We start from the raw sequence: 26,032 nt of genomic DNA, 5'->3' as shown, positions 1-26,032 counted from the left end.
TTGTTAAAAAATTGGGAGGGTAGTTTTAACTACTATTACCAGCTTCAATGGACATTATAAAAATGATAATAATTGAACTTCAAATTAGATTTAAAACCAAATGCTGCCTAAGTTGTTAGAGCTGCTCAACACTCCAAAATCATAACAATGTACAATTTCCACCCTCTAAAAAGAGTTAATGAATTATTTAATACAGTATCTGGAAATATGCAGGAATGTAACTTTAATGCCTCAGTTCCTTACAGCAGAATCCTATGCTTGTTTATTCAGAAGTAAGTTTCACTGTGTTCAATGAGGTTTACTCACAAATACACGTGCACAGATATATCCATGAGGCAGTTTTGTAGTGATGGTTAGACCACTACTGGGAAATAGTAAGCGATACTCCCTCATCTAGAGGAGAATTAGAGTTGACAGTTAAGTGAAACTTAATGGCCATTTGTATAGTTTTAAACTCAACCTACAAATAGGACTGGAAATAAATTCCAGTTCTTTCCTCCTGAAAGAATTATCTTTCAAATTTACTATTAGAATACCATCATAAACATTAAACTAAGTATGCACTAGTTGAAAATGGGTTAAAATTCCTGCAAATTTGAAGAGGTACCCTCAGATGGAGGAATAACCTGAGGAATGTGATCAGAGTGGTAAAAATAAATAAAAGTGCTATGCTATGGATGCGTTCATTAAGCTCTACGTATCCCTCCGCTCTGTTTGAACAGAGATGACTTTGGGATAAGCTTTGGGAGAGTGGAAACAGTCAAGCCTCATTGGGTAAGGAACACATAATGCAAGCAATGGAAATGCTTTTAGCACCCCCAGAGTCTGAACGCAAGCAAGTGCTGTTAGAAAAAGACTGCTGCAATGCTGCAGCTACCAGTGGACTTCCTGGTTCCTCAGTAGCAATACTTTGCTACTAAAACAGGAACAGAAAGGAGTCGTTTTAGAAAAAGAAAAGAGAAAACAACGCATTCCAGTTAATGAACATGATGCAAGACACAGCTCCAGAAGTGTAATAAGCCTCTGGTCAAGGAAGATTTCATTTATAGATTATCATTTTGGATTCCTGAAAAGGACTCAGAAGAAATTAAAAAAATAGTAGGAATAAAATGGCAGAGCAACATCCATTTACTTACATACTAACATTTGTTTAAATAAATCAAGATCAAGTCCTGTTTATAGTAAGAAGTGCAACTAGTAGAGGCAGTGAAGAACTCACACCCTATATGAATTTATGTTCTTCTGGTACAAATCCCATAAAAAGTTACTCTTGTCCAAATCCTTCAGTTTCTTCAATTGCAAACAATAACTTTTCCTTTAGCTGTTCATAACTCTTGTACGGTGGCAAATCCAAGCGATTGAAACTGAAAATAAGCAGCAAGCTTAATAACACAGAACCTTTGAACAAAAACGATGCAGAAGAAAAAGAAGAGCATCCAGCTCAGCAAGTGATTTTCTCTGGCTTTTTGGCGCCTTGATGTTGAGTCACAGCAACATGCTCAGAAGAATACTATGTGCTTTCCAATGTCTACCTTGTGCATTAATCTGCTTCAATCTATTTCCTGACTTAACTATGTACCATATAAATTACATATATATTATATATCAGCTCTCTTTTACATAAGCCAGCATGATTTTTCCCCCTCTCACCTCCAAAATCTAGGGATATGTCATTCACATAACATTTCATTCTGGAGGGAGAAAGCAAGAATATTTCAATTTAAAATGAAAAAAGTCCTGTTAAGGGTTGCAATATCGGTATAACAAAACACATAATGTTCTGAATAATATATTTAACTAAGAACTTTTAAGCAAAGCTTTAAAACTTATTTTTATACTTTATCTTTTCCTCTATACTAGCCATGTTTTAATTGCTACTAGATTTTAACTGCTGACACCGTCATATTTGTTTTAGTTTTTTGCTGTTGAAATGTAGTTTGAATTATTTATTATGATTTTGTTATCTTTTTCTATGCTTTTATTACTATCTGACGTTATTTCATATATGGTCATTTTATCTGTAATAATCACTTATTTATTGCTTTACTTTTAAGCATTACAGCCTGGACATGTAAACTGGGAGCATGTGGTATCCAAATGTACTCCATAAATAGACTGTAAAATCTACAATACTTTCAAAACTATATTATATGAAGGAACTCCATCTTCTTTAGGAAATATAGGTCCTATATTGCCAGTATTAAGAATATATTAACCTTGCCATATTAAATCAATTAAAATTAACTGAAGGAAAGGAAAGTACTCTTCTTACTCAACAATGTAATATAAAACAATATTGCATATTTGTGATTTTAATGACATCAAGATATGCTGAGTAAGACAGATCTGCTTCTAAGTAGACAAGGAGGAAATAGGAACAGTTTTGTTCTCATTATCCAACAATTTTTAAATGCCTATTTCTAAATGAAATCATTTACTTTGAGGGCCAATTCACATCTGAAGAACAAGCTGAGTTTGCCATGAATGTACACTTAGCAGGAAGCTGCAGTTAATTCTATGCCCTTGATTAATGTCAATATATATGATATAAACTCATTTTATCCCAACAATCACCTTATGAAGTTGGGCTGAGAATGAATGACTAAGCCAAGTCACCTAGTAAATTTACATATCTAAGGGTGCCTCCTCACGATAGTCCAACACCATAACTATTATGCAACTTTATGTGTGATTTAAAATATTTTAGATGTTTATTTACAAAAATATAAAAGTAGCCCTAAATCATTACAGAATGGACAGAGTAGCAGCCTGAATCACAACAGTCATCTAATTACTCACCATGTATGGCTTCTAGGCAACCAGTTTTCTTTACCAACTTTTTCAATACAGAATTTTTGGGGTCCATTACTCCCTAAAATAAAAAAAAAGAATTTAAGATATGAGAAAAAGTAAGTTGTATTAATACAGTGAAAATCAAAGCTGCTGAGGTTCAGATCTTTTTGTAAGAAGTGGGTAGTAAGATCTTTTGTGTTTGGGTCACTATTAAGTAGTAGTCATAACATTCATTTCTGATAAATAGCAAAGCCATCATGGTCAAATGTATTAAAATAATGTCATGTAAGTTCTTCCGTTTGTGCTGACTTACATAGCACCTGAAATTCATTTCCAGTTCCACAAAACCAGGAAGCCCTGGTGATGGTGACCCATGTTCACCTCAACATGCCGTTCAACTACTGTAACACACATTATACAGGGCTGCCTCTAAAGATGACTCAGAACTACACGTCAGAATCCTCACAATCTATTAACCACACTATTTGCCAGCTTGCTTTGGTTCTGCCATTAAGAGACATGGGGGCGAGGGGCGTGCTGGAAGGATCTGGAAAGATAGATGGATGAAATGACCGTTAGAGGCAGATGGGCTGTTATTGAGGACTGAGGAATGCTCAAGGTCGTACCAACAAGTGGGTGTGAGAAGACTGGGAGATTAGGGGGGTGCAGGGGGAAAGGAGAAAAAAGGTAAAAGCAACTTTTGGCACGCATGGGCTCAGTCTTAGCAATGCCTTGGAACTGTACATTTGTTCTCAATAAATGAACTTTCTTTTGAACCATTACTGGTTGCAAGAATTACTACTGAAGTTGGGAGTTGTGAGTGGCAGATCGCTACACTATAACTGGTATTGTGATGGAATGGTTTGATGAAGGCCGTGCTCGGGGAGATAAGCATTTCTTTAGCCCCCAACAGGAGCGTGGGAAGGTTAAGATGAGACTGGCACCACCCTAGGGAATTCACGGTGTTCTGGCTTGCTGGCTTGGGAAGTGTAGATTCAGTCTGGAGAGATTCTGTCTTTGAGGTGGAAGCTAATAAACGCAACAGAACTGTATCTGTACTATCTCGTGGAGTTCTTTGGGCTGAACCTGACAGGTATAGAATACAACAGCCAAAATGTTGTAGCCAAGCCTGCTACTGAAGTATAACACTTACTCTTTGGTCACTGTATTGATTGCTGGTAATCTCCTGGGCCCAACTGAAAGTTCTGTTTGTCACTTATAAAGTCTTTTACAGTGCAGCTTCAAATTGTATTAGGGACTGCCTTCCCCAAAATGTTTCTGCCCCTCTTTGTCAGGTCATCTAGAGAAGGCCTGTTCAAAGTCTTGCTCCCTCAGGAGGTAAAAAGGTTGTGGATCAAAGACAGACCTTTTCTGTGATACTGCCAATGGTTTGGAACATCTGGCCCCCAAAGGTGCACGTGGCCACTTTGTATGTGACATTTTATAAACCTGTGAAATTAATTTGATTCAGTGGGATTTTGAAGCTTAATGTCAGAACTCCAAGGTAGTCCAGACCAGGAAAACAAAGTTATGAATGCTAATGCACGTAGTCTTTGTTCAGCAACTGCCTTGGACAGTGACTGTTTGCAGTTACGACAGTGATGAAAAAGTAATTTTGCAACCAATGCCTGCATTTACAACCTTCACAGTATCTCTCTCAGTCATGTGTTCGCCATTAGTCAGGTAGTACATATTATCCTGTGCCTGACCCATTTTTTTTCTTTTTCCCCCTCTTGAAGAGCCAAGAGATTGCCTAAACAATCTTTCTGATCTGAGCTGCTTTTCTCCACATCACAGGGTATCCCCTAAAAAGTGCTAACTGCAAGTTAATAAGCTAAGCTCCCTGACCTTAATTAGTTGATTAGAACCCTCTGGCTGGTTTTCCTGCTGCCTGACACTGACAAGACCCTAATCAATTTCACACTAAAAGCTTCTGTTTGCCTCCTAAGCTGCTGGTGGCTTGCAGCTGCCAGCCTGCTAGGCAAACAGGTGCTAGCACCTTCCTTTCTATGTGTATTCCCCATTGTGTGCCTGCTTACTCTCTTGTAATCTCTTCCTCTGCAATGAATGTACAAACATTAATTCTCTTCTTGCTAATTATCCCAGCACCAGGGTGAGCATTCCAAAGGGCAGGGCAGTGGGGAAAAAGGGCTGTAAGATTTGCCCTTTTATAGGGCATCTTTGTGAGTCAAGTTCCCGAAACCTTCCCCATCATTTGGGCTCACACACCTGTTTGGGGTTGTATCCTTCTGATGCTGTAAAGCAAAGGAAAGTTGAAGTAAAATCATAAGCACAGTAGTGGTCATGTGATTTTTCACTTAGCAACTGCTTTGTTTAATGACTAAGTTGCCAGTCCCAATTGCAGTGGCTAAACGAGGACTATCTCTACTATTTTACTATAAAGTTATAGTAACAGAATCTTGCAAACCTGAATGCACCTCTCCCCTCCCTGCCTTTATGTTCATGTCAGGCCCAGCCCAAGAGCAATGATGAAACGGTCCAGTCGAGTATAGTTCCTTTATTTGCGTACACCTCAAAGACAGAATCTTGCCAAACTAAATCTATACTACAGCAACTAGGGGATATACCCTGGGAGATTCTAGGGAGTGGCTACCCTGAACCTCTTACTCTTCCCACACTCCCCCTGCAGACTGTGTTGTCTTTTGTCTCCTTTCCCCTGCTGGAAGGCACCCCCTCCTTCCTGATAGCCTTGATCTCCCACATCACTCTTCTCCTCATAGATACATTCCCTCACAATTCAAGAGAACCACACAGAGTCAAGTCTGAGGTGCTTTCTGAAATTACATTCCTGCTTTGGAATAGGATTTCTCTTATCTGACAATTTCCTTGGTTGCAGCTCTTCTTCCTGTTCCTCAAGGTTATTCTCACAACCCATTACATTTAATGAAGACTGGTCTGCTGTTTCTTTTTTTATTTTGGGGAGCATTGTACTTGGTGTCAGGGGTGGCCTTTATGAGGTTTTACTGCATGAGTGATGATATGGGCAATTTAAAAATACTATTAATAAATAAATATTAACACTATTAGGCCATATGTTTTTATATCAGGAATGCAATGAGAAGCATAATAAGATATAATTGCACAACTACTAAACTTACTGCACTTGTTACCGGTAGGGTTCTGGGCCAACTCAAAATCCTGATAATGACCTACAAAGCCCTATGTGGTACAGCAGTGGGTTACATCAGGCACTGCCTTGCCAAGGTGGAATTTGCTTGTCTGGTCAGAACATTGCAAGAAAGCCTGTTTAAGAATCCCTGCTCTGTGTAAGGTGAGGGGAACATGGTGTCAGCCCTTTGAAGAAACAGACACTGCAGGGATTCTACGAGTGCTACTTTATGGTTGTACTGTATAATAATAGAATCTTGAAAGCTTTTTAAAGTTCTCTCTCTCCTCTCTTATAACTAACAAAAACAAAGAAGGTTATTCTGAGTTTCTTTCTCATGCTTGCCTCAGTCTGTGGACTATGTAATGGCTTCTTAAAGTTCCTCTTGGTTCTTTCATATCAAGGTCATCTCCTTTACATATGGATAACATATTAACAACTTTTCTGTAGTTATGCATATTGCTGTGTCTGCATGAGAGTACAAGATCCTTCATACAAAGACTTTACAGCAGTTTGCTTATGAAGGCCAAAGGCAGGACATACCTATTTCTAAGTTTAACAGAAGTGGAAAGGTACATCAGTAGGGCTGGCTAGAACCATATACTCTCTCAAAAGTTGCATAAGGAAACCCAGAGATTACCACTAGTTATGATAAAAGCCAGTTTAATGACAAACAAATATGGACCATAAAACTGTGCAATGCTTGGGATTCAGTTCTTCAGAACGTGTGGAAATAAGAATGAAGCACCTCATTAAAGCAATTATGTCTTTTTCTGCAATCATATAGCAGATGCAGATACTTTAATGACACATACATAGGTGCTACATTTATGTTTCTGGATGTTTTGAAGCACTGCACAGCCATAATGGATCAGTACAGTCTTCTAATATTTCTAACGTGAATCATTCTGTATAATAAATGATCACACCTCCAATAGTACAGAGGTATGTACTTGAAGGCAGTACGTTCCTTCAAGATGCTAAAGAAATCAGATTTTATTCAGAGTTATTCTACTGCCAACAGAGAATGAAATGATGCAAGGGTGCAGAATAAAATAGGGTAGTATACCTACTTTTTCCTATTCTTACTTCTCCTACAGTACTCAGCACAGTGTTCTGGAGAGTCCCCAATCTTTCTTTTGGAGTAACAACAGAAAAGAGGCAGAAATGATCTCTGCTGTGTTGCCTTCTGCCCAAAGAATTATCAAGGCCTAGAATTAACTATCCCTAGAATCAATCCTTAAGAACCTCAAGTAACATAAAAGTACTTTCTCCATTAGCAAGATATGGCATTGTTCAACAATATTGTGAAACTGTTACCCTTTAGAGATGTGCAAAATATTCTTTGTACAAGCCATTCCCTGCACTGAATGACACACATTTCAGATGTTTTCCCCTGGGCAAAATCTAGAATGTGGCTTATCTATATATCAAAAAATACTTTGAGTGTTCTATTTTAGCTGGATGCTGCTTCTTACAAATGGAGTGTCCAACTTCTCTCTAGACCAGTTTGATGGGTTTTTTTAATGATTCGTGTGGAGAAATTGGACTTCATGTATATGAATTAATGTGTGTGGCCTCCTTAATGTGTTGTGGGATTGAATAAATTGCCCAACTGACAGATTGCAGACATTAAAGTGCTCTACACTTGTGATCAGTCAGGCTATTTCTCAACACAGGTCTAGCAGTCTTCCAAAACAGTGCTAAATAGTCTGGGTGATAATGCAAGCAGCTGTCTCCGTGGCAGGTAGCTGTCCAGTCTCTTCTGCAGCCCAAGCCAAAATGACCATGGAGGGCAGTTCCCAGTGATGAGAGAAAATGCTAGCAGCAGTCTAAAGTAAATACAGAAAACTTGTTGCTCCCATGTAATGGTCATATGGATAGCTGCAAAAAGGATTCTTCTGAGACTGAATCCCATTGTTTTGTATAATCAGAATAACCACAATGGTTTCAGGGTTTAGTTTGTCTGAATCCAGAACAGGTAAACCATCCTGGATTTTGTTTTGTCCTGGCTGTGGCCAGCTTGAAACAGAATTTCCAAGATGCAATGTTTATGTTTGACACAAAACTTATTTTTCATTTCATGCACACCTCTTTTATCCATTAACCACATGCAATGTGTCTCACTTTTAAAATGCTTACATTTGGGGGCTCATTTCTTGCAAAGATAATTAGTTAAGCCATTATCTGTGAAAAACAAGAATCTGGTAAACAGATGTTAATGTTTCCAACTCATCTATAAATGCTTAATGACTTGAGCTCATGCCCCAAATTTTACCAAACAATGCTAATCCAGCTCACGTAATTTTGCTTACCCATGAGGTCAGAAAATCCACCAACTGGCAATCGGCATGTTCCAGTAACAAACTGAAGTAATCTCATTCTCTTCTCATTATCTATTTCCTTCACAAACTGAAATAAAATAGATCATTTAAAACAATTTAACACTTCCAATATCTACTGCCAATTCATGAAGGGTTTACAGCCATAGCTGAATATATGAAAATAACTCTTACATCAAGAATTATTTTAATACATTTGCAGCCTTCTACAAGCTGAAAGCTATACATTGAAATATTAAATATTTCTCTAATTTACTGGACTACTGTCCAAAATTTGAGAGCCAGTTGGAAAGGCACTGGGCTAAAAACTAGGAGACCATGAGTTCTAGTTCTGCCCTAGGAATGAAGCTAGCTGGGTGACTCTGGGCCAGGCATTCTCACTTAGCTCTAAGAAGAAGGCAATGACAAAACACTTCCACAAAATGCTGCATGGACTTGTCCATGTAGTTGTCAGGAATCAAGACTGACACACAAATGTATAAAAATCCAAAATTTAGAAAAAGAAAATGCTATATTTTTACTTAGATGAAAATGTTGCATCTGTCCAAAACTATTAACAATTGATGCAAGTAGTTCAACATTCAAAAAGAGATAAAATGTACGTAATCCATTTTTACCTCAGTATTTTAGCTTGTTTGTAATGGAGCAGTGGGAAAAGAAACAGTGGAAATTATTAGACAATAAGAAAATTTCTTTGAAATGGTTGTCTGAATAAATATATTACCTGATGTTCAGACAACATAATCTTAAATGTATGGCATAATACAATATTATAAAAAATTATTCTTGCTTCAAGAGACAACTTGGCTTCACCTCTAGAAATGGTGAAGAAAAGACAATTTCACTCAAGAGGGATATTATTTAAGCATTTGTTTGAAGAACTGAGTGGGTTTTAGTTTCTCAGAATAGCCATCACTAAAATGTTCGCATTACCAAAACTTATAAATTAGGATGTGTATTCAAGCAATACAAACCTGCCAAAACCACACGATTTGCTTGCTTGTCCTGGTATAATGCCGGTAGATTGTATGTCTTTGCCAATCAGTCAAGTCAATCTCTTGCATTCCACATAAAAGCACCTGGGGAAGAGAAGCGCAACACAAGCAAAGGCCTGATTTATGTATTTATTTGCCATGATTTGCAGTGTAAGAAAGAAAACATCTCTTAAGATGTCTTTGGGCATTTGAGATTTTTTGTTTGTTTTGCTAAAGTTTGGTAGCCCAGAGATTAAAATACAGTAGTCTCTAACAGTAGCATTGCTCACATCTACGTGAACTTATATGCATAAAGTTGGATTCAAAGGGAACTGAAAAGCATGGAAGCCAGGAAAATTTCACACTGATGAGTGTGCAATTTGCCCTGCTCTGCCTCAAGTTAACTCAGCTTTCTCCTTCTCCCTCCAGATTTTCAGCTGCCAAAGGTCTACCCAACTTCCTATTATAGTACTTCAATTGCAAAAAATGCAAAAAAGAGCTACTATCTTAATGCGTTCTCAGCCACTCTGTTTATTTTGGAAATCACCAGGCAGCCACACAATATGAAATAAAACCATGGATGTGTGGAGGAAACGAGAAAAAAAATTTTGGAAGCTGTTTTTACACTCTACAGCTGGTCAACTGGGGAGAAATCACTATGTACTTTTGAAGGATGCTGGGTTGGTTTCAAACTGCTTTTGAGAGATGGGGGAATGAAAGTGGTGGTAGTGTGGAAGTGTCCTAAAATTAATCTACGCATTGCCTGGATAAGTTCACAGATTACTAATTGCAACGGTTGTCCTATACTCTCCTCATTCCAACAATAAACTGTCACTGAATTTATCAGTCTCTGTTCTTAGCTACATTTTAGGTTTAAAGATCTACCTCAAGCTCTTTGGCATCAAAGTACTGTAAGTACTGCTGTGAAAGAATCTCATTGAATCCTTCGAAGAAAGCTTGTGTCTGCTCTTCAACACCCCGGGAAAGCCTCCATTCTGCCACCAGCCTTGAAAAGAAAATATACACTCATATAAAAACGGCCCATTCACCTTGATTCAGCTGAATTATAATATTAATTAAATAAAGCAATGGAAAATTATAAGAATTCAAAATACTGCAGTCATTCACTATTTGAAAAGTTAGTGCATAAAAACAAAAGAGCATAGAAGCCAGCAGAATATTCAGCTGAAGTCACCATGGCAAAAGAACAAGATTAGCTTCCAGCCTTGTGTGCTTCAATCAGGACACATTGTCTGTTATATTCAATTTACAGTTCTAGTGGACTGCAATTTGGACAAGGGACTTTTTCTGGAATTATGAAGATTAAGGCACACATGGCCAAACTGCATCACACATGCAGCCCTTGGACACCTCACACATACTGAAATGTAGTCCAAGAATGCAGGGAGCTTGACTCACTTTCTCACATTATATTAGCTGAACAGGCCTCTGAAACAAGAATGGGAAACTTCTGGTGCTCTAGAAGTTATCAAACTACAGCTCTACAATCCCAGATAGCATGGCCAATGCGAGGGATGCTGGAAGCTGTAGTTCAGTTGGATGGACAGAAGTTCCCCATAACTACTCTGCGGAGTTAGAGGACCCTCTTGAATAGCATGCAGGAGAAAGATGAAATTGATGAAAAAAATCTCCTTCCCCCTCCTCCAGCAGTCGTTTTACTGCGTCCAAGATATGTGCATGAATGAAAAGAGACCCTCTGATCAGGGAACAGCAACTCTGGAACCAATAAAAATTATGCTTAAAAGTAATTTTGAACTTACTTGATATATTCTTCTTTGTTTTCTTCAGTAACAAGGATATTGCTGCCATTGAGTTTCAAGTCATGGCTCTTTATTTCACCTAGAATTTCTTTATCAACTGAGAAATACATTTCTAGGCCACATTCTTCAATATTGTTTTCCCTACAAAACCAATACCATGTGTGATTAATTATAGAAAATTTTTGTTATGTACAGTCTGACACTACATTTATTTGGAAATTAGTCTTGTTAACATCATGCTTAGGACTGTAGTTAACACTTTTTAAAATCAGCAATCTTTTTCTGCAGCTATGAGCCATGCTTCCTTTTAATATTATTCTCTGAGAATAGTAGGGTGGCACTGGCACAATTCCATTACAGCAGTTGATGGAGCCAACATTTTGTTGAGATTAATATTTTTAAAAAAAGAAAAATAGGTTTGTTGAGCCCAATGGAGAGTTAATACATCTAATCCCTAATTCTTTCAAAATATGAAACAACATGGCAATGAAAATCAATGATATGTTATCAAATTTTGATGATGCAATCTTGGGGTAGAGCCCCCCTCCCCCCAAACAATGTTGAGGCTTTATTTAGTGCAGAGTGGCCCATCCTGTTTTACAACTTATCATACAATTAAAAAATCTAAAGTCTGTCAAAATTAGAAATATCAACCTCTCTAAATACTTGAATTTCATGAAATATTATTGGCCTTTCAGAGGAGCCCAAAGACATGGTTCTGTCATCAGGCCTGGTGATCCTGTGGAGGTATGGAACCAGTGAGATGGCTATATTGTTCAAAAGCTGTTGGTTGGTAATCTCCCACATTTTACATTTTATGGTTAGTTGCTTTGTTTTTTTTTTTTTGCTGGTTTTTGTTACTGTTGTTTTTTGCTATTTATTTATATTTGTTTTGTTTTTTGTTTTTAACTTTGTGAGCCTCCTAGAGTCACACATGTGAGATGGGCGGCTATATAAATTGAATAAATAAACAAATTAATAAATATTTCTATTAAAATATAAATTCAAGTGTGAATAGAGAAATTGAATTTTTCAGTAAGATTTAAATATTTACTAATATGGGCAAATACATTAGGTAATGTTAATAATCAAGAAGTGGAAATCAGAAACTCACTTAACCCAGATGAGGGAATTATAGAACTCAGGATCTACAGATTCCAAGTCTTTTAGTCCAACTGGCTTGTTGAGGATACGTTTGTAGAATGGTAGAGAGAAACCTGTGTCTATAAATTTTCCGTGGAACAATGCCTGAAAAGGACAGAAAGTATTACTCATCTTAGATTAGTTGCACTGTGCATATCTGATTTGAAACCTACTCCACCCCTACCACCCACACTTTGAAAGAAAATTTCATGAAAAGGACCCTTACAACAGAATATATGCTATAACTGCAGTCTCAGTTTGCTTTTTTTTTGTTTTTGGCTCTTTGGCAGTTTTTTTTTCACGTTCACCGTAACGACTTATTTGATTTCATTCCACAGTTCTTCTGCTTTGCAATCAATGAGGTCAAGACATCAAAGCGATTCTGGATGTTCTCCTTGAAAATGGTGGGTATTATCTCAAGATCATATTGTGGAAACTGGCTGATTTTGTTCTTCTGCTGTAACTTGATTTAGTACTTGCATATAAGCAGTTTGTGATTTGTTCTATAGTCAGCCCCTGGCCACATCTTTGTACCAATTTGACTTTTATATACTCCATCAGGTGATGTCTATGTATATAAGCATCAATTTAATTGTCTGGGGACTGTGTTAGCAATTATGATTCATGTCAGTAGGCTATTATACTTCATGATGCAGATTAAAAATACAGTGGCAAAGTATCTAACCCAGAGACCAATGCTGAGTAGTTTAACTTTTATTTGTGGATTATTAGAACATGCGGTCAATAAAATTTAGATATATTTAACTTAAAAAGTACTGAAAACATCTCTGCAATTACATGTAAATTTCATGACTTACTTACAATAAAAAAATGTATAGCCTATTTCACCAAAGCTTGTGGCAGCTTATAATAATTTCAAGTTATTTTAGAGCATTTCAGAGTAATTTCAGAAAAAAATTATTATTCTAATAACACCCTTATCCAAGATATATGATACATTTTCTCAAGTCAATGTTTTTCTTCTTACCAAGTATTAAGAGGAATAACAAAATTAAAAGCTTGGCAGGCTTTTAAATATACTGAGCATACAAATATAAGACACTGGACAGAACACAGGAAAGATCACTCCTGCCAAGGATACCAACTTGGTTTTCCTGGCTCCAAAGATATATTTAAAGAATGTTTGCTTCCCATTTGGAAAGTCAGAAAATGGACTGAGATTCTCATCTCCTAGAATTAAGAGCCTTCAGCTTCTCTATGCTGTTTTTTATAATATCTTAAACTTTTATGTGTATTATTCCATGCATTGAACTCACCATGGCAATAAATCTACCAATAAAGCGGAAGTATTTCAGATGGTCTGGATTGATGTAAGAAGCTGGGTTTATCTGTAGGCAGTAGTTATCCTTCCCTGCATATTCAAACAGGCAATACATTGGATTCAGCACTTCATGCGACAATAGAAAGAACCATTCCCTGAAACCACATAAAGAACTCACAGTCAACACCACAAAAAAAAGCCACACACACACACACAACAAACATAAAATTTAGGCATTGTGTATAGATTTCCTTGGTGTTAATGTCTAAAAGACCTAACAATTAATTCGAGTATACAGTATATTTGCTTTAGCATCTGTACAATTATTTGCAATGAATATTCCATCTGCTAGACAACATTGCACAAGTTCATAACTGAGAAATTTTAGAGATATTCAGTGATGTCTACCTGCACTTCAGGCATCAATAACTAGTGATTTACAATGTTCAGCTTTCACATAAAATTCTTGTTTTAGGTTTATATTTATTTCTATGATAACATAGAGTTTTATTTTCATAAGCCAGTCACTACTCTTGAAATCTCCATGTATTTCTCTTAAGCACTGCAATGCTAGTACTGAACAAAATTAATTATACCCAAATTGTTTTACAATACCTAATATATTTTAGTTTATAAAATCACATTGCTGATGTTGATTTTCCAGTTGTTTAGTTGAAGAAGGTTGAAAATCATATAGATAGATCATATGCTTATGCATTTGGCTTTACAAGAAATCTTTCATGATCAAAAGAATAGGTAAGGGTATTTTGAATGTGCTATATACCTAGAACTAAGGATTAATACTGCACTGAAATAAATATTTTGCATGCTAGCAGCTGCTTAAATTAGCAACAATTCTAACTGTTCTTAAATGTCTAAAAACTCAACAATTGATTTGGATCCAAATTTCATATTTTCAGTATAGGATTCAAAATTGGGACTTTAGTTACAATAAATTGTAAATCTCATTGATATTAGTGAGTCTGTAGAAAATATAACTAAATTTGAACCTCACAGTGTATTAAACTATCCTCATATAGATGAGGCATGAAATATAATTTACATTTTAATTTATTCATTATGATACTGCAGTCAACGTTTGTTGTATAGGTCTAAGAGAACGTGACAAAACTGTGAATATAAAGCATAAGCACAATTCCCTTGAGTTGAGCTCCTGGTGACTTCATGGACAGGTCCATGTGGTTTTCCTGGCAACAATAAGGAAGTGGTTTGCTATTGCTTTCTTTCGGGACTTTTTTATGTTTCAATTTAGCCCACAGTCCTAGCACTTCCTGATGGTCTCCCATTTAAGCACAAGCAGTCCTCACTTACTGACCACAATTAGGACCGGCGACTCCATTACTAAGCAAAATGGTCATAAAGTGAAACATCATGTGACCGTGCCCAATTTATGAGGTCAGTTCCGGCTGCAGTTGTTAAGTGAATCACCTGTGGTCATTAAGTGCAATGTCACATGACTGTGACTTGCGACTTCCTGCTGGCTTCCCCATTGACTTTGCTTGTTGGAAGCTGGCTGTGAAGGTCACAAATGGCAATCACATGACCATGGGACACTGTGACCATTTTAAATGTGCACCAGTTGCCAAGCGCCTGAATTGCAATCACGTGACCATATGGACACTGCAACAGCTGCAAGTTTGAGGACTGTCATAAATCACTTTTTTCAGCACCGTTGTAACTTCAAACGGTTGCTGAACGAGCAGCTGGTAAGTGAGGACTACCTGTACTAATCAAATTCAATCTGCTTAGCTTTTCTTGAGATCAGCCCAGGTCATCTAGATGCTGTCATCTACTGTGAAAAATTGTTATTGACTGTTTTACCTTTCTAATTATCTTCAAGTCAAAAACGAATTTTATAGAGGTCATTAAAAAAACCATTTCAATATAACGGGGCAATAATGAAAAAAGTGAAACCTCAGATTACCTAAGCAACTTTCTATAGCATAATTTTACAGCTTTATCGGTTTCTTTTATGAAATAAGTCATGCCTACCGTGCAACGCCTCCATAATCTAAGCCTTCTTCTCCTGGGAAAATTACCCACAAGCGTCTTCGTAGGTCCACAGCGCTGAGGCTCATTATCTTCACAGGAAAAAACTGAATGTTACTTAGAATGTTAATTATCTAATAGATATTCACATCACATTAAAGCAGATGTAAGGTAGAGGCACAAATTGAAATTATAAAAAAATACTGATCAAATGAATTTTAGAAAAAATGTACTACTTAGTTTTAAAATTTCTGCTCATTTACCTGCTGAAATGAATCTTCAAACAATGTCTTCCTGCTCACTGTTATTTTTATATGCTGTGGCATAGCCAGTTGCTGAAATGCAAGAAATACATTTGAAAAAGAAACATATTACATAATCTATATTACACTCACTCTCAGCAGGAACTGTGGACAAATGAATTACTTATCCTAAATAGGAGACACTTTAAGTTCATGCCCAGCAATTAATGTTATAAAATAAGAACGCTTCTCACATTTACTTTGTGTTCATGTAGTGAATCTGATAAAATACAGATACAGGCAATATCTGATATATTATTTGAAAAGTGAAAAGTTCATAAACAAGAAAATCTTGATTGTAAATAAAATTATAATTCATATGTGCAGGGAAAGGTGTGACAAGTTATTCTACAGAGCCACAGAAGAAATCTATCTTCACACATGAAGGTTACCCTCCAACAAGGCTATAGATAGGAATGGGCAAATCCATAACACAAATGGTGCGCTCACTATATAGAGACAATGCAATTTGAGCTATTCTCATGGTCATATGATCTGAATACAGCGCATAGCTGTGTAATCTTTTGGAAGAGGGTGATTGATGCCAATTCTATAATTTCCTTATTAAAAAATACTTTTATAATTAAATATACATGTTAATCATATTGGTGTTTACAGTATTAATTCAGTAATGATTAATACTGTGCAATACTTCAAATTTGATTCCAAAAATATGGAAGCCTCTTCATAGCAACTGTACAATCCCAGAAAAAGACAAGGCTTCTTTAATGAGTCACCAACAGGTGCTGCATTTGCACTTGCTTGGAAAACATACATACATACATACAGTGGGGCAAAAAAGTATTTAGTCAGCCACCAATTGTGCAAGTTCTCCCACTTAAAAAGATGAGAGAGGCCTGTAATTTTCATCATAGGTATACCTCAACTATGAGAGACAAAATGGGGAAAAAAATCCAGAAAATCACATTGTCTGATTTTTAAAGAATTTATTTGCAAATCATGGTGGAAAATAAGTATTTGGTCAATATCAAAAGTTCATCTCAATACTTTGTTATATATCCTTTGTTGGCAATGACAGAGGTCAAACGTTTTCTGTAAGTCTTCACAAGGTTTTCACACACTGTTGCTGGTATTTTGGCCCATTCCTCCATGTAGATCTCCTCTAGAGCAGTGATGTTTCGGGGCTGTCGCTGGGCAACACGGACTTTCAACTCCCTCCAAAGGTTTTCCATGGGGTTGAGATCTGGAGACTGGCTAGGCCACTCCAAGACCTTGAAATGCTTCTTATGAAGCCACTCCTTCGTTGCCCGGGTGGTGTGTTTGGGATCATTGTCATGCTGAAAGACCCAGCCACATTTCATCTTCAATGCCCTTGCTGATGGAAGGAGGTGTTCACTCAAAATCTCACGATACATGGCCCCATTCATTCTTTCCTTTACACGGACCAGTCGTCCTGGTCCCTTTGCAGAAAAACAGCCCCAAAGCATGATGTTTCCACCCCCATGCTTCACAGTAGGTATGGTGTTCTTTGGATGCAACTCAGCATTCTCTCTCCTCCAAACACAATGAGTTGAGTTTAGACCAAAACATTCTACTTTGGTTTCATCTGACCATATGAAATTCTCCCAATCCTCTTCTGGATCATCCAAATGCTCTCTAGCAAACTTCAGACGGGCCCAGACATGTACTGGCTTAAGCAGGGGGACACATCTGGCACTGCAGGATTTGAGTCCCTGGCGGCATAGTGTGTTACTGATGGTAGCCTTTGTTACTTTGGTCCCAGCTCTCTGCAGGTCATTCACTAGGTCCCCCCGTGTGGTTCTGGGATTCTTGCTCACCATTCTTGTGATCATTTTGACCCCACAGAGTGAGATCTTGCATGGAGCCCCAGATCAAGGGAGATTATCAGTGGTCTTGTATGTCTTCCATTTTCTAATTATTGCTCCCACAGTTGATTTCTTCACACCAAGCTGCTTGCCTATTGCAGATTCAGTCTTCCCAGCCTGGTGCAGGTCTACAATTTTATTTCTGGTGTTCTTCAACGGCTCTTTGGTCTTGGCCATAGTGGAATTTGGAGTGTGACTGTTTGAGGTTGTGGACAGGTGTCTTTTATACTGATAACAAGATCAAACAGGTGCCATTACTACAGGTAACGAGTGGAGGACAGAGGAGCCTCTTAAAGAAGTAGTTACAGGTCTGTGAGAGCCAGACATCTTGCTTGTTTGTAGGTGACCAAATACTTATTTTCCACCATGATTTGCAAATAAATTTTTTAAAAATCAGACAATGTGATTTTCTGGATTTTCCCCATTTTGTCTCTCATAGTTGAGGTATACCTATGATGAAAATTACAGGCCTCTCTCATCTTTTTAAGTGGGAGAACTTGCACAATTGGTGGCTGACTAAATACTTTTTTGCCCCACTGTACATCAGTCAGCCTCAAAAAATCCAAGGCACAGAAATCTAGTTGCAGTGCCAGTTATATAATGTCAGAAAGCATTATATAAATATTTCTTACGCTGAAAATACAGAGAAAATGATAAGCTCTAATTTACTTAACCATGATTTGTGGAATAAGTCACAATGACTGAATTAAAAGCAACACTAACTCATAAACCATGCCTTATAAACAACAATAAGACAATGCTAACCTAAACAAATCACAATATGGCCTGCATGATTTCAGCCATGGTTAAATGTTTTGGAGATGATCGTAAGAGCTTCACAATTACATTTCCAAAATGATATATCTCTTACCTGACACCAAAATCGGAAATACTGGACCTTTGCTTTGAAATCACGAACATAAGCTATTTGAGGTCCATTGTCTCTGGAAGCAGAAAGCAAGTTTATGCTGATTGAGCACATATGTATAACTGACATTCAATAAGGATTTTGTCTAAATAACTGAATAAAGTGTTACAGAAAAACATGCTATCAGAATGCATAGCTCCTCACAATAAAGTATTTCTCCATAAAAAAATTCAGTACTTAAAAACCATTTTCCTATCTTGTGTTAAATATAAACTTTGTTTTTAGAAGTGGCAGGATTTTTTTTTAGTCCAAGCTGGAGTGACTTAGAAATATATAAAGCTATTTCACAAATAGTTGAAAGTAACTTAGCTTGTTTTCAATTCAATTTTCAAGCCAGTATGACTTCAGAATTCATCTACTTCCTGTCTCCCTAGTCTTCTAAGCAATCTTCCTGCCAGGTCTGATCCTTAACTCCTTTCCCTTTCTATCAGCCTTTCCAGGTAGCACAGGAAGCAACAGCAGCAGTGCTCCAACTGCGAAAGAAGGGGCATCTGGTTTCTTCCCAGGTACTCTGCTAGCACCTTTAAAAAAAAAAGGCCCTGGGTGATTAAAATGAATACCTTGCTGCAAATTCTCTTTTCCAGACAATTCCAATACTGACTTCAGAAGCACCCTTTAAACAATGGCAACGCGACATTTCTAAGTTTATACGGCAAGGGAAAAAACCAAGAATAAAATATAAAGTTTTACAAGACATGAAAGAAAGAGGTGGCTTGGGTCTTCCCGATTTGAAATTGTACTATGTAGCTTGCTGTTTAGTATGGCTTAAAGAATGGATCACCTTGAGAAATGAAAAATTATTAAATTGGGAAGGTCATAATTTGAGATTTGGATGGCACGGATATTTGTGGTATGATAAAGTCAAAGTTAATGTAGACTTTAAAAACCACTATATTAGAAGATCTTTATTAAGAGTTTGGACTAAATGCAGACCACTTTTATGCCCTAAGATGCCGATGTGGACTTCTATACAAGAAGCATTTTATAGAACTGAAACAAGAGATAAAAATAAATGGATGAGATATAAAGACTTATTAGAAAAAGAACAAGGAGAATATAAAATTAAATCAAAAGAGCAATTGGTTTTAGAAGGATATACTTTTCAATGGCTAATATGCAATATAAAGAAAAATTCAAAATTGATAAGAAGAATTTGGATTCGAACAGAATAAATCGGAATTTGAAATTCAACTTTGTGAAACAGATGAGCACTTAATAGCAAAAATGTATAAATTATTGTTGAGAGAAGAAATGGTTGAAGAACAAGTTAAAGAATGCATGATTAAATGGGCAAAAAATATTGGACAGACAGACCCAGTGAGTAATCTGGGGGTCCTCCTAGACTCATGGCTCCTGCTTGAAGAGCAGGTGGCAGCCGTGGCAAGGAGGGCCTTTGCACAACTTTGGGTTGTGCATCAGTTACGCTCTTTCCTGGATTGGGATGCCCTTCGAACAGTCACTCACGCCCTTGTTATCTCCCAGACAGACTACTGTAATGCACTCTACATGGGGCTACCCTTGAAGAGTATCCAGAAGCTAGAGCTGGTCCAGAATGCAGCCGCACGGGCTATTGTTGGTGCCCCAAGGAGGGCCCATGTAACGCCTCTGCTCCGTGAGCTGCATTGGGTGCCAGTTTGCTTCCGGGTCCAATTCAAGGTGTTGGTTATCACCTTTAAAGCCCTACATGGCATGGGACCAGGTTATCTAAGGGACTGCCTCTCCCCTATGACTTCAACCCGTCCCACCCGACCACACAGAGAGGGCGTGCTTCAGACCCCCTCAGTGAAAGACTTGGGGGGTCCAGAAGGCGGGCCTTCTCTGTGGTAGCCCCTGCTCTTTGGAACATCCTGCCCCCGGAGGTGCGATTAGCCCCCACACTCCTGGCCTTCCGTAAGGCTTTGAAGACCTGGTTCTGCCACCTGGCCTGGGGTGGGGTGAGAATACCTCAAGCATGGGGATGGCTAGCCCCATAGAGGCCTTCTGCCTTCAGCCTCAGATTTTTCATCCTCTTGGTCTCTCCTTCTTTTTAGTAATGTTTTAAATTAAGGTTTTATGTGTTTATATATTTTATGTTTTAATGTTTGCTGTGAATTGCCCAGAGTTCCCCCATTGGGGGGAGATGGGCGGTTGAAAATTTTAATTAATAAATAAAATAATAATAAAATAAAAAAATACATATGCAGCAATGGGAAAATATGTGGTCTAAAGGATTAAAATTTACTTTATGTTATAATTTGAAAGAAAATTTTTATAAAATGATGTATCGATGGTATATGACACCCCAAAGACTATCAAAGATGTATGGGACAATTTCCAACATTTGTTGGAAATGTAACCAAGAAGAGGGGTCGTTTTACCATATGTGGTGGATGTGTAAAATTGCAAAGAAATTTTGGACTCAAATACAAACCTTGATGCAGAGCATACTACAAATACAGATTCCATTTAAACCAGAACTATTCCTGTTGGGGATAATGGACTTTCAAACAGGAAAACATCTTATTAGAATTACTCAATACATGATTATCGCAGCAAGACTTCTCTATGCACAATTTTGGAAAACCCAGACACTACCAACAGTACAAGAAAGGTTGTTAAAACTGATGGAAATGGCAGAAAATGATAAACTGACTTGCTTATTAAAAGAAAACTCAAATAACTATTACCTTAAAAAATGGAAACCTTTGATGGATTTTTTGCAAAATGCAGGTGGGGTGAAGCTTACATGGGGATTGGAAGATTAGATTATAAGTGTAATGGGATATGTTTTGACAAAGAATTATTCCTACTTAATGTATTAAAAACTAGCACCTATGATAGCCTTATTATTCCTAAGACCAGAGATAGATTGGAAGTTATCTATTTTTCATACCTTTTTTCTTTTTCTTTATCTCACTTTTTCTTTTTTCTTTATATTTTGTATTTCCAATTTTCTTTCTCATTTCTAACTAACTTTAAAATTTCAATAAAATATTATTAAAAAAAAAAAAAAAAGGCCCTGATTATCCTTGGGAATTGCAGTTTATCCCAGGACAGACAGGGCTTTCCTCCTGGCATCTGAATCATAACCAAAAAAAAAAAAAAAAAGGAGGGAGAAGGATAGTTTACATCATCTATTCTTTTTCTCTGATTGTTGCTGTTTCAGGTATTCCCAACATACAACCCAGTCAGTGCAACTTAAAGAGAAAGACAGAAGAAAGTGGGGGGGGGGGGGAGGTGATGAAGAAAGATAAATTGGAAGTTTTCTTTTCATTCTGATTTTACTGAAAGCAGGGAGAACAATTCTGAAGTTGAAAAGTTCTTTTTGAAACAAGCTTGACACGTTCCTGAGACACACACTGAAGCACAAAAAATGTACTTGCCAATATCTCTAATGTTCAGTGTTAACCCACTTTTAAACGCACTTAGTAGTAGTAGCATTTATTTTTTACTTTACAGAAAATGAAGAGAAAAGACTGAAAAATAATGCCCTTTAAGCATTATCTTGTTTTGCGAAATAAGTAATATAAAAAAAATAATTTTGCGTCTGGTTTCCTCTCTGGTACTCTGCTAGCACCTTAAAAAAAAAAAGGCCCTGATTATCCTTGGGAATTGGAGTTTATCCCAGAACAGAAGTGATTTAGAAATCACCCAGAAAGCAGAAAAAACCCTGACCTGCCTTGAGAATAAAGGGTATATAGAGGAATAAAAGCTCTACTTTCAGACTAGTATAATAATCAGTGCTATCAAGTAATAATTTGTCAGAAATTGGTTGGTATAGCAGATTACCCAAGGACTTTTATGTTAACATACCTTTTGGTTCCTTTTCCATATCAAATGGAAGAATGTAACTAATGCTTTTTATCATTCACTAACACTTAAAGCTAATTAGTAAATCAAAACCATCACAACAAATGTCTATTTGCCTTCATGAGATGAACATTAAGGAATTCTGTGCAGTATACAAGATACCTAAACAGTATTGTTACTTTAGGGGAAAAAAACATACAAAGCAGACTTTCCAGTACGAGGATCAATATATGTTGTTGTCCTTCTGTTGTGATCCACAAAATATGGAATTCCATCAACAGTGAATCTCATCTCCCAGCCTTCTGGTAAAGGTTTTTCATTTAATTGACTATAAAAACAGATAAAAAAGATATGAATTGCAAGTTACATAACTGGTAAACTGTGCAAGCTGGTAAAAATCAACACCTTAAATCCAAACTTGCAATTATTTGAGCAGAACTTTAAATGTCCACTACCATTTACCCACCACCCAGAGGGATTGCATAATCGGGGGAAAAAACAGACATTAGTAAGAGAACATTAAAAAATGCTGCTGTTCCTGCTCAGTGCTCAAAGGTCAATGTTTCCTTATTATCTACTGGATTATCAAAGAGCACAAATAACACTGTCTTCCTTATGACTATGTTTTTGTCATTCTCCTCTTTTTTGAAAAGGTCTTTTAAACTCAAAATATGCCTTGCCATCTGAACATTTTATGAGACAGTAGAAATTTTGTAATAATGTAAAGTTGTTTTTCATTTCTACCATTTTAATATCCAACAGCATGGACAAGAGAAATAACAATCATTCTTTGAGCTTCAAATATTGATGCTGTAAGTATTCTGTATGTCACATGTAATTCTGTTATCTTAAAAGAATGCTAATATTTAAACTAAGACTTTGTAAGATTTTCACTGAGGTCCAAAGAGGCAAATGTGATGCCATAAGGCTCTATCCAGTGTGCATGGACAATTTTTGATTTATTGTTATAGCTGTTTGTTTTAGCAAGAAATAATCCAAGTTAGGAAATTCCCCATATCTTTATGAATTACGTATCTTTTAGTACTCAGCAATACTATGTTTCCTCCTTTGCTGCTTGAGAAAAAAAAAAAGCATAGGCTTTTGAATATGGTTGAACAATGCTGATATTACCCTTGACTCCTGGGATCTTCCCATTGTGTGATACGTGTATTATGATTGACAAAATACACTCTGCCATTGCTGTCTGTTCTTTTTTCTGAGAGAAAATACAGTAATATATTATGTCAGTTTTGATGTCAGTAAGTCATACCTAAGTAATATTTATGCAGGCATATTTGTTCAAGGAAAATATCCCACCCCACTTCTACACTACAACAATCTGGATGCCCCTGCCCTCAAAAACTTTCAACCAGTGTTAAGAGGCTCTAAGGAAAAGCTTAGGATGTGAAATAGGAGAGGACCATTGGAAGAAAATTGATCTACAAGCTTAATTCCTCTTTATAAAGTGTCAGTGGAAGAGCAAGAAAGAGAGTAAATCTACACTCAGAAAAAAAAAATCAAATATTTCTATGCCTTGCTTTCCTACAAGGAATATCCAGCAGATTATATCCTGCTGACTGTTTATCTCTTAAGAAACAAAGGGCAAGTCCTGATTCTAGATTTAAAAAAAATTATAGAGTTTTGCATGTAAAGTAATAAAAATATATTGATCTTATGCTTTAACTCCATAAATGAAAAAATAATATTTTATATGGCATATGCATCTCAGTACTACTACATATAGGTTTTTGGGTCTTGAATGTCTGATAAGAAAAAATAATCCAGAAGATTATTAAGTGAAACCAGCAAGAATAAATTTCAAATAAGTGACATTGGGATCCAGAACTTGAAAAGATCTTACCCCATCCATGTGGCAAGGGACCAAGAGGATCAAATTCTTTATTCTGTGTGAAGTCTTGATTCTACAATCACAAGAAGACACATCTTAATAGCCACTAATTAAACTGTTTTAGCACTCATCTAAAATCTGTGCTATAGTTACACCATTTTTAAGCAAGATTTTTCTTTCAAGTTTGATATTATATGTTTATTAAGACCCCAACACTGGCTATGGTTATCTAGAAGGAGGTAAGCAACTCATCATGGCAATCTTTAGGTGTCTTTATAAACAAAATTAATGCAATACAAGAAGTACCAGGGTTCAAGACTTAAGGAGTAGTTTACAAAATAAGAGTGAGCTGAACATCACTGACCTCTGGTGAAATTCTGTAAAATCCAATTAAATATTGCCAATATGAGTCTCTTTCTTGAAGAAATTATGATTATAACCTCTGTACTGGGCTAAATATTACTTGTATTGTTCCAAGAAAGGCACAAACCATAGACTGAGATATCTGGGTCATAATTCTCTGAAATAAAGAACTGTTCAAAATAATATTGTAAGCAAAGGTAGTCTTCCAATAAAAGAAGGATTCAGTGGTGGCTTCCATCAGTAGGACTGGGAGGAAGCTATTTTCCCCTCCTGCCTGTACTATTCTATAAAGGTCAAAAGTGAACCAGATAGTAGGGTTTGTAGCAGGGAGAAGAAATCAGCAAAACTGATTACCTTCCCAATTCACTGACCAGCCTTCTAGCAACAGATGGAGTTATTGGATGTAGCTTAGTTACAGTATGAACATACAGATTTTTAAAAAATAATACATTTGAGTTGTATACTAAGAATATTTTTAACTGAAATGTTTGGGGAAAAAATAGTAATTTCCATGTATATCAAGCAAATTACAGCATTTAAATTTTACTGTAACTATTTTTGGAGACTTAATGGATTCTCATTAGGAATTTAATTAAATTTTCATTAGATGGTGTATTGCCTGTGTATCTGTTAGATTTGATTTGCAACCCAGTCTTAAGTGTTCTCACCCCATATATAAACCTCTGGTTAAATTGCTGCATAGCTCCTTGAAGCTGGCTGCGCTGAAGCTGCCATTGCTCATAATTACGGACAGATTCCAGAGTTGGCCGTTGCCAAGTGGTTGTTCTGGTGAAATGGTCAACGTAATAAATCCGTCCCATGTTGTCTACTCGGCGCTCCCAACTAAAGAACACGGATAAGATATTTAAATGAATGCACAGACCTCAAAGTACATAGCAGTCAAATAAAAAAGAGAAGAAAACAGGAGAGCATACGCAGCATAAAGGACACAAAAAAAGAAACAGGGAGCATTATGTATGCCACCAGGATATAAATCTACACACAAACAAATAAATAAAATGGGTCAAGCACCATAATTCCTCAGTTTTACTGGAACAGTGAGGATAGAGTAATTTATCTTTAATTCTATGCCTTCGTATTTCTCAATTCCAATATTTTGATTAAAGCATCTGCACTTTATGCAGGTCTACTTTGTCTGTAATAGCAAAAATAATATAGCTTTTCTTTTTAAAATATTCAAGTGTAACATATATATTTTTAATAAATGTATTAACATTATGAAAAATGGGATTTAAGTGCTTTCTTGCCCACTGAACCAGAAACAGGGTAGTGACAGTATAGCAAACCTAACAAAGCTGAATTCATACCTAGGGGTTCTTCTACAACCACTTGGGAATGTCTCAAATTTCTGCTACTTGCACTAGACCTACAATTAGTTTAGATTCATCACCCTCAGAATAGAGCCTGAATCATATACTACAGAATTGTTTATTATGCTTTTTATTTTCAGTGTTTCATTGACCACTGTTTACACCTCTCTC

General features: G+C 36.7%; 1 protein-coding gene across 2 annotated transcripts in view; it reads right to left on the bottom strand.

Annotated features, from left to right (window-relative positions):
* Positions 1–1,008: 1,008 nt before the first annotated feature.
* The window catches only part of ITCH (itchy E3 ubiquitin protein ligase), a 64,402-nt gene continuing 39,378 nt past the window's right edge, over positions 1,009–26,032 (bottom strand). For both annotated transcript variants that reach the window (XM_088154428.1, XM_088154427.1), the window contains 15 exons: positions 25,199–25,373; positions 24,180–24,240; positions 23,450–23,534; positions 22,518–22,646; positions 18,473–18,545; positions 15,716–15,787; positions 15,456–15,544; positions 13,438–13,597; positions 12,132–12,265; positions 11,018–11,158; positions 10,122–10,242; positions 9,237–9,341; positions 8,236–8,332; positions 2,800–2,872; positions 1,009–1,364 (listed from right to left, as the gene is read on the bottom strand). In XM_088154428.1, coding sequence (XP_088010554.1) covers positions 1,265–1,364; positions 2,800–2,872; positions 8,236–8,332; positions 9,237–9,341; positions 10,122–10,242; positions 11,018–11,158; positions 12,132–12,265; positions 13,438–13,597; positions 15,456–15,544; positions 15,716–15,787; positions 18,473–18,545; positions 22,518–22,646; positions 23,450–23,534; positions 24,180–24,240; positions 25,199–25,373 — 1,615 coding nt within the window. In that variant the 3' untranslated portion in view covers positions 1,009–1,264. The remainder of the gene's footprint in view (positions 1,365–2,799; positions 2,873–8,235; positions 8,333–9,236; positions 9,342–10,121; positions 10,243–11,017; positions 11,159–12,131; positions 12,266–13,437; positions 13,598–15,455; positions 15,545–15,715; positions 15,788–18,472; positions 18,546–22,517; positions 22,647–23,449; positions 23,535–24,179; positions 24,241–25,198; positions 25,374–26,032) is intronic.

Source organism: Python bivittatus, unplaced genomic scaffold (assembly GCF_059951505.1).
Source record: "Python bivittatus isolate LINGU-HERP-01145 unplaced genomic scaffold, Pbiv_v1 ctg000700_np1212, whole genome shotgun sequence".
NCBI classification, from domain to species: Eukaryota; Metazoa; Chordata; class Lepidosauria; order Squamata; family Pythonidae; genus Python; species Python bivittatus.
The sequence above is the reverse complement of the archived record's forward strand: the minus strand, read 5'-3'. Positions and strand labels throughout refer to the sequence as shown.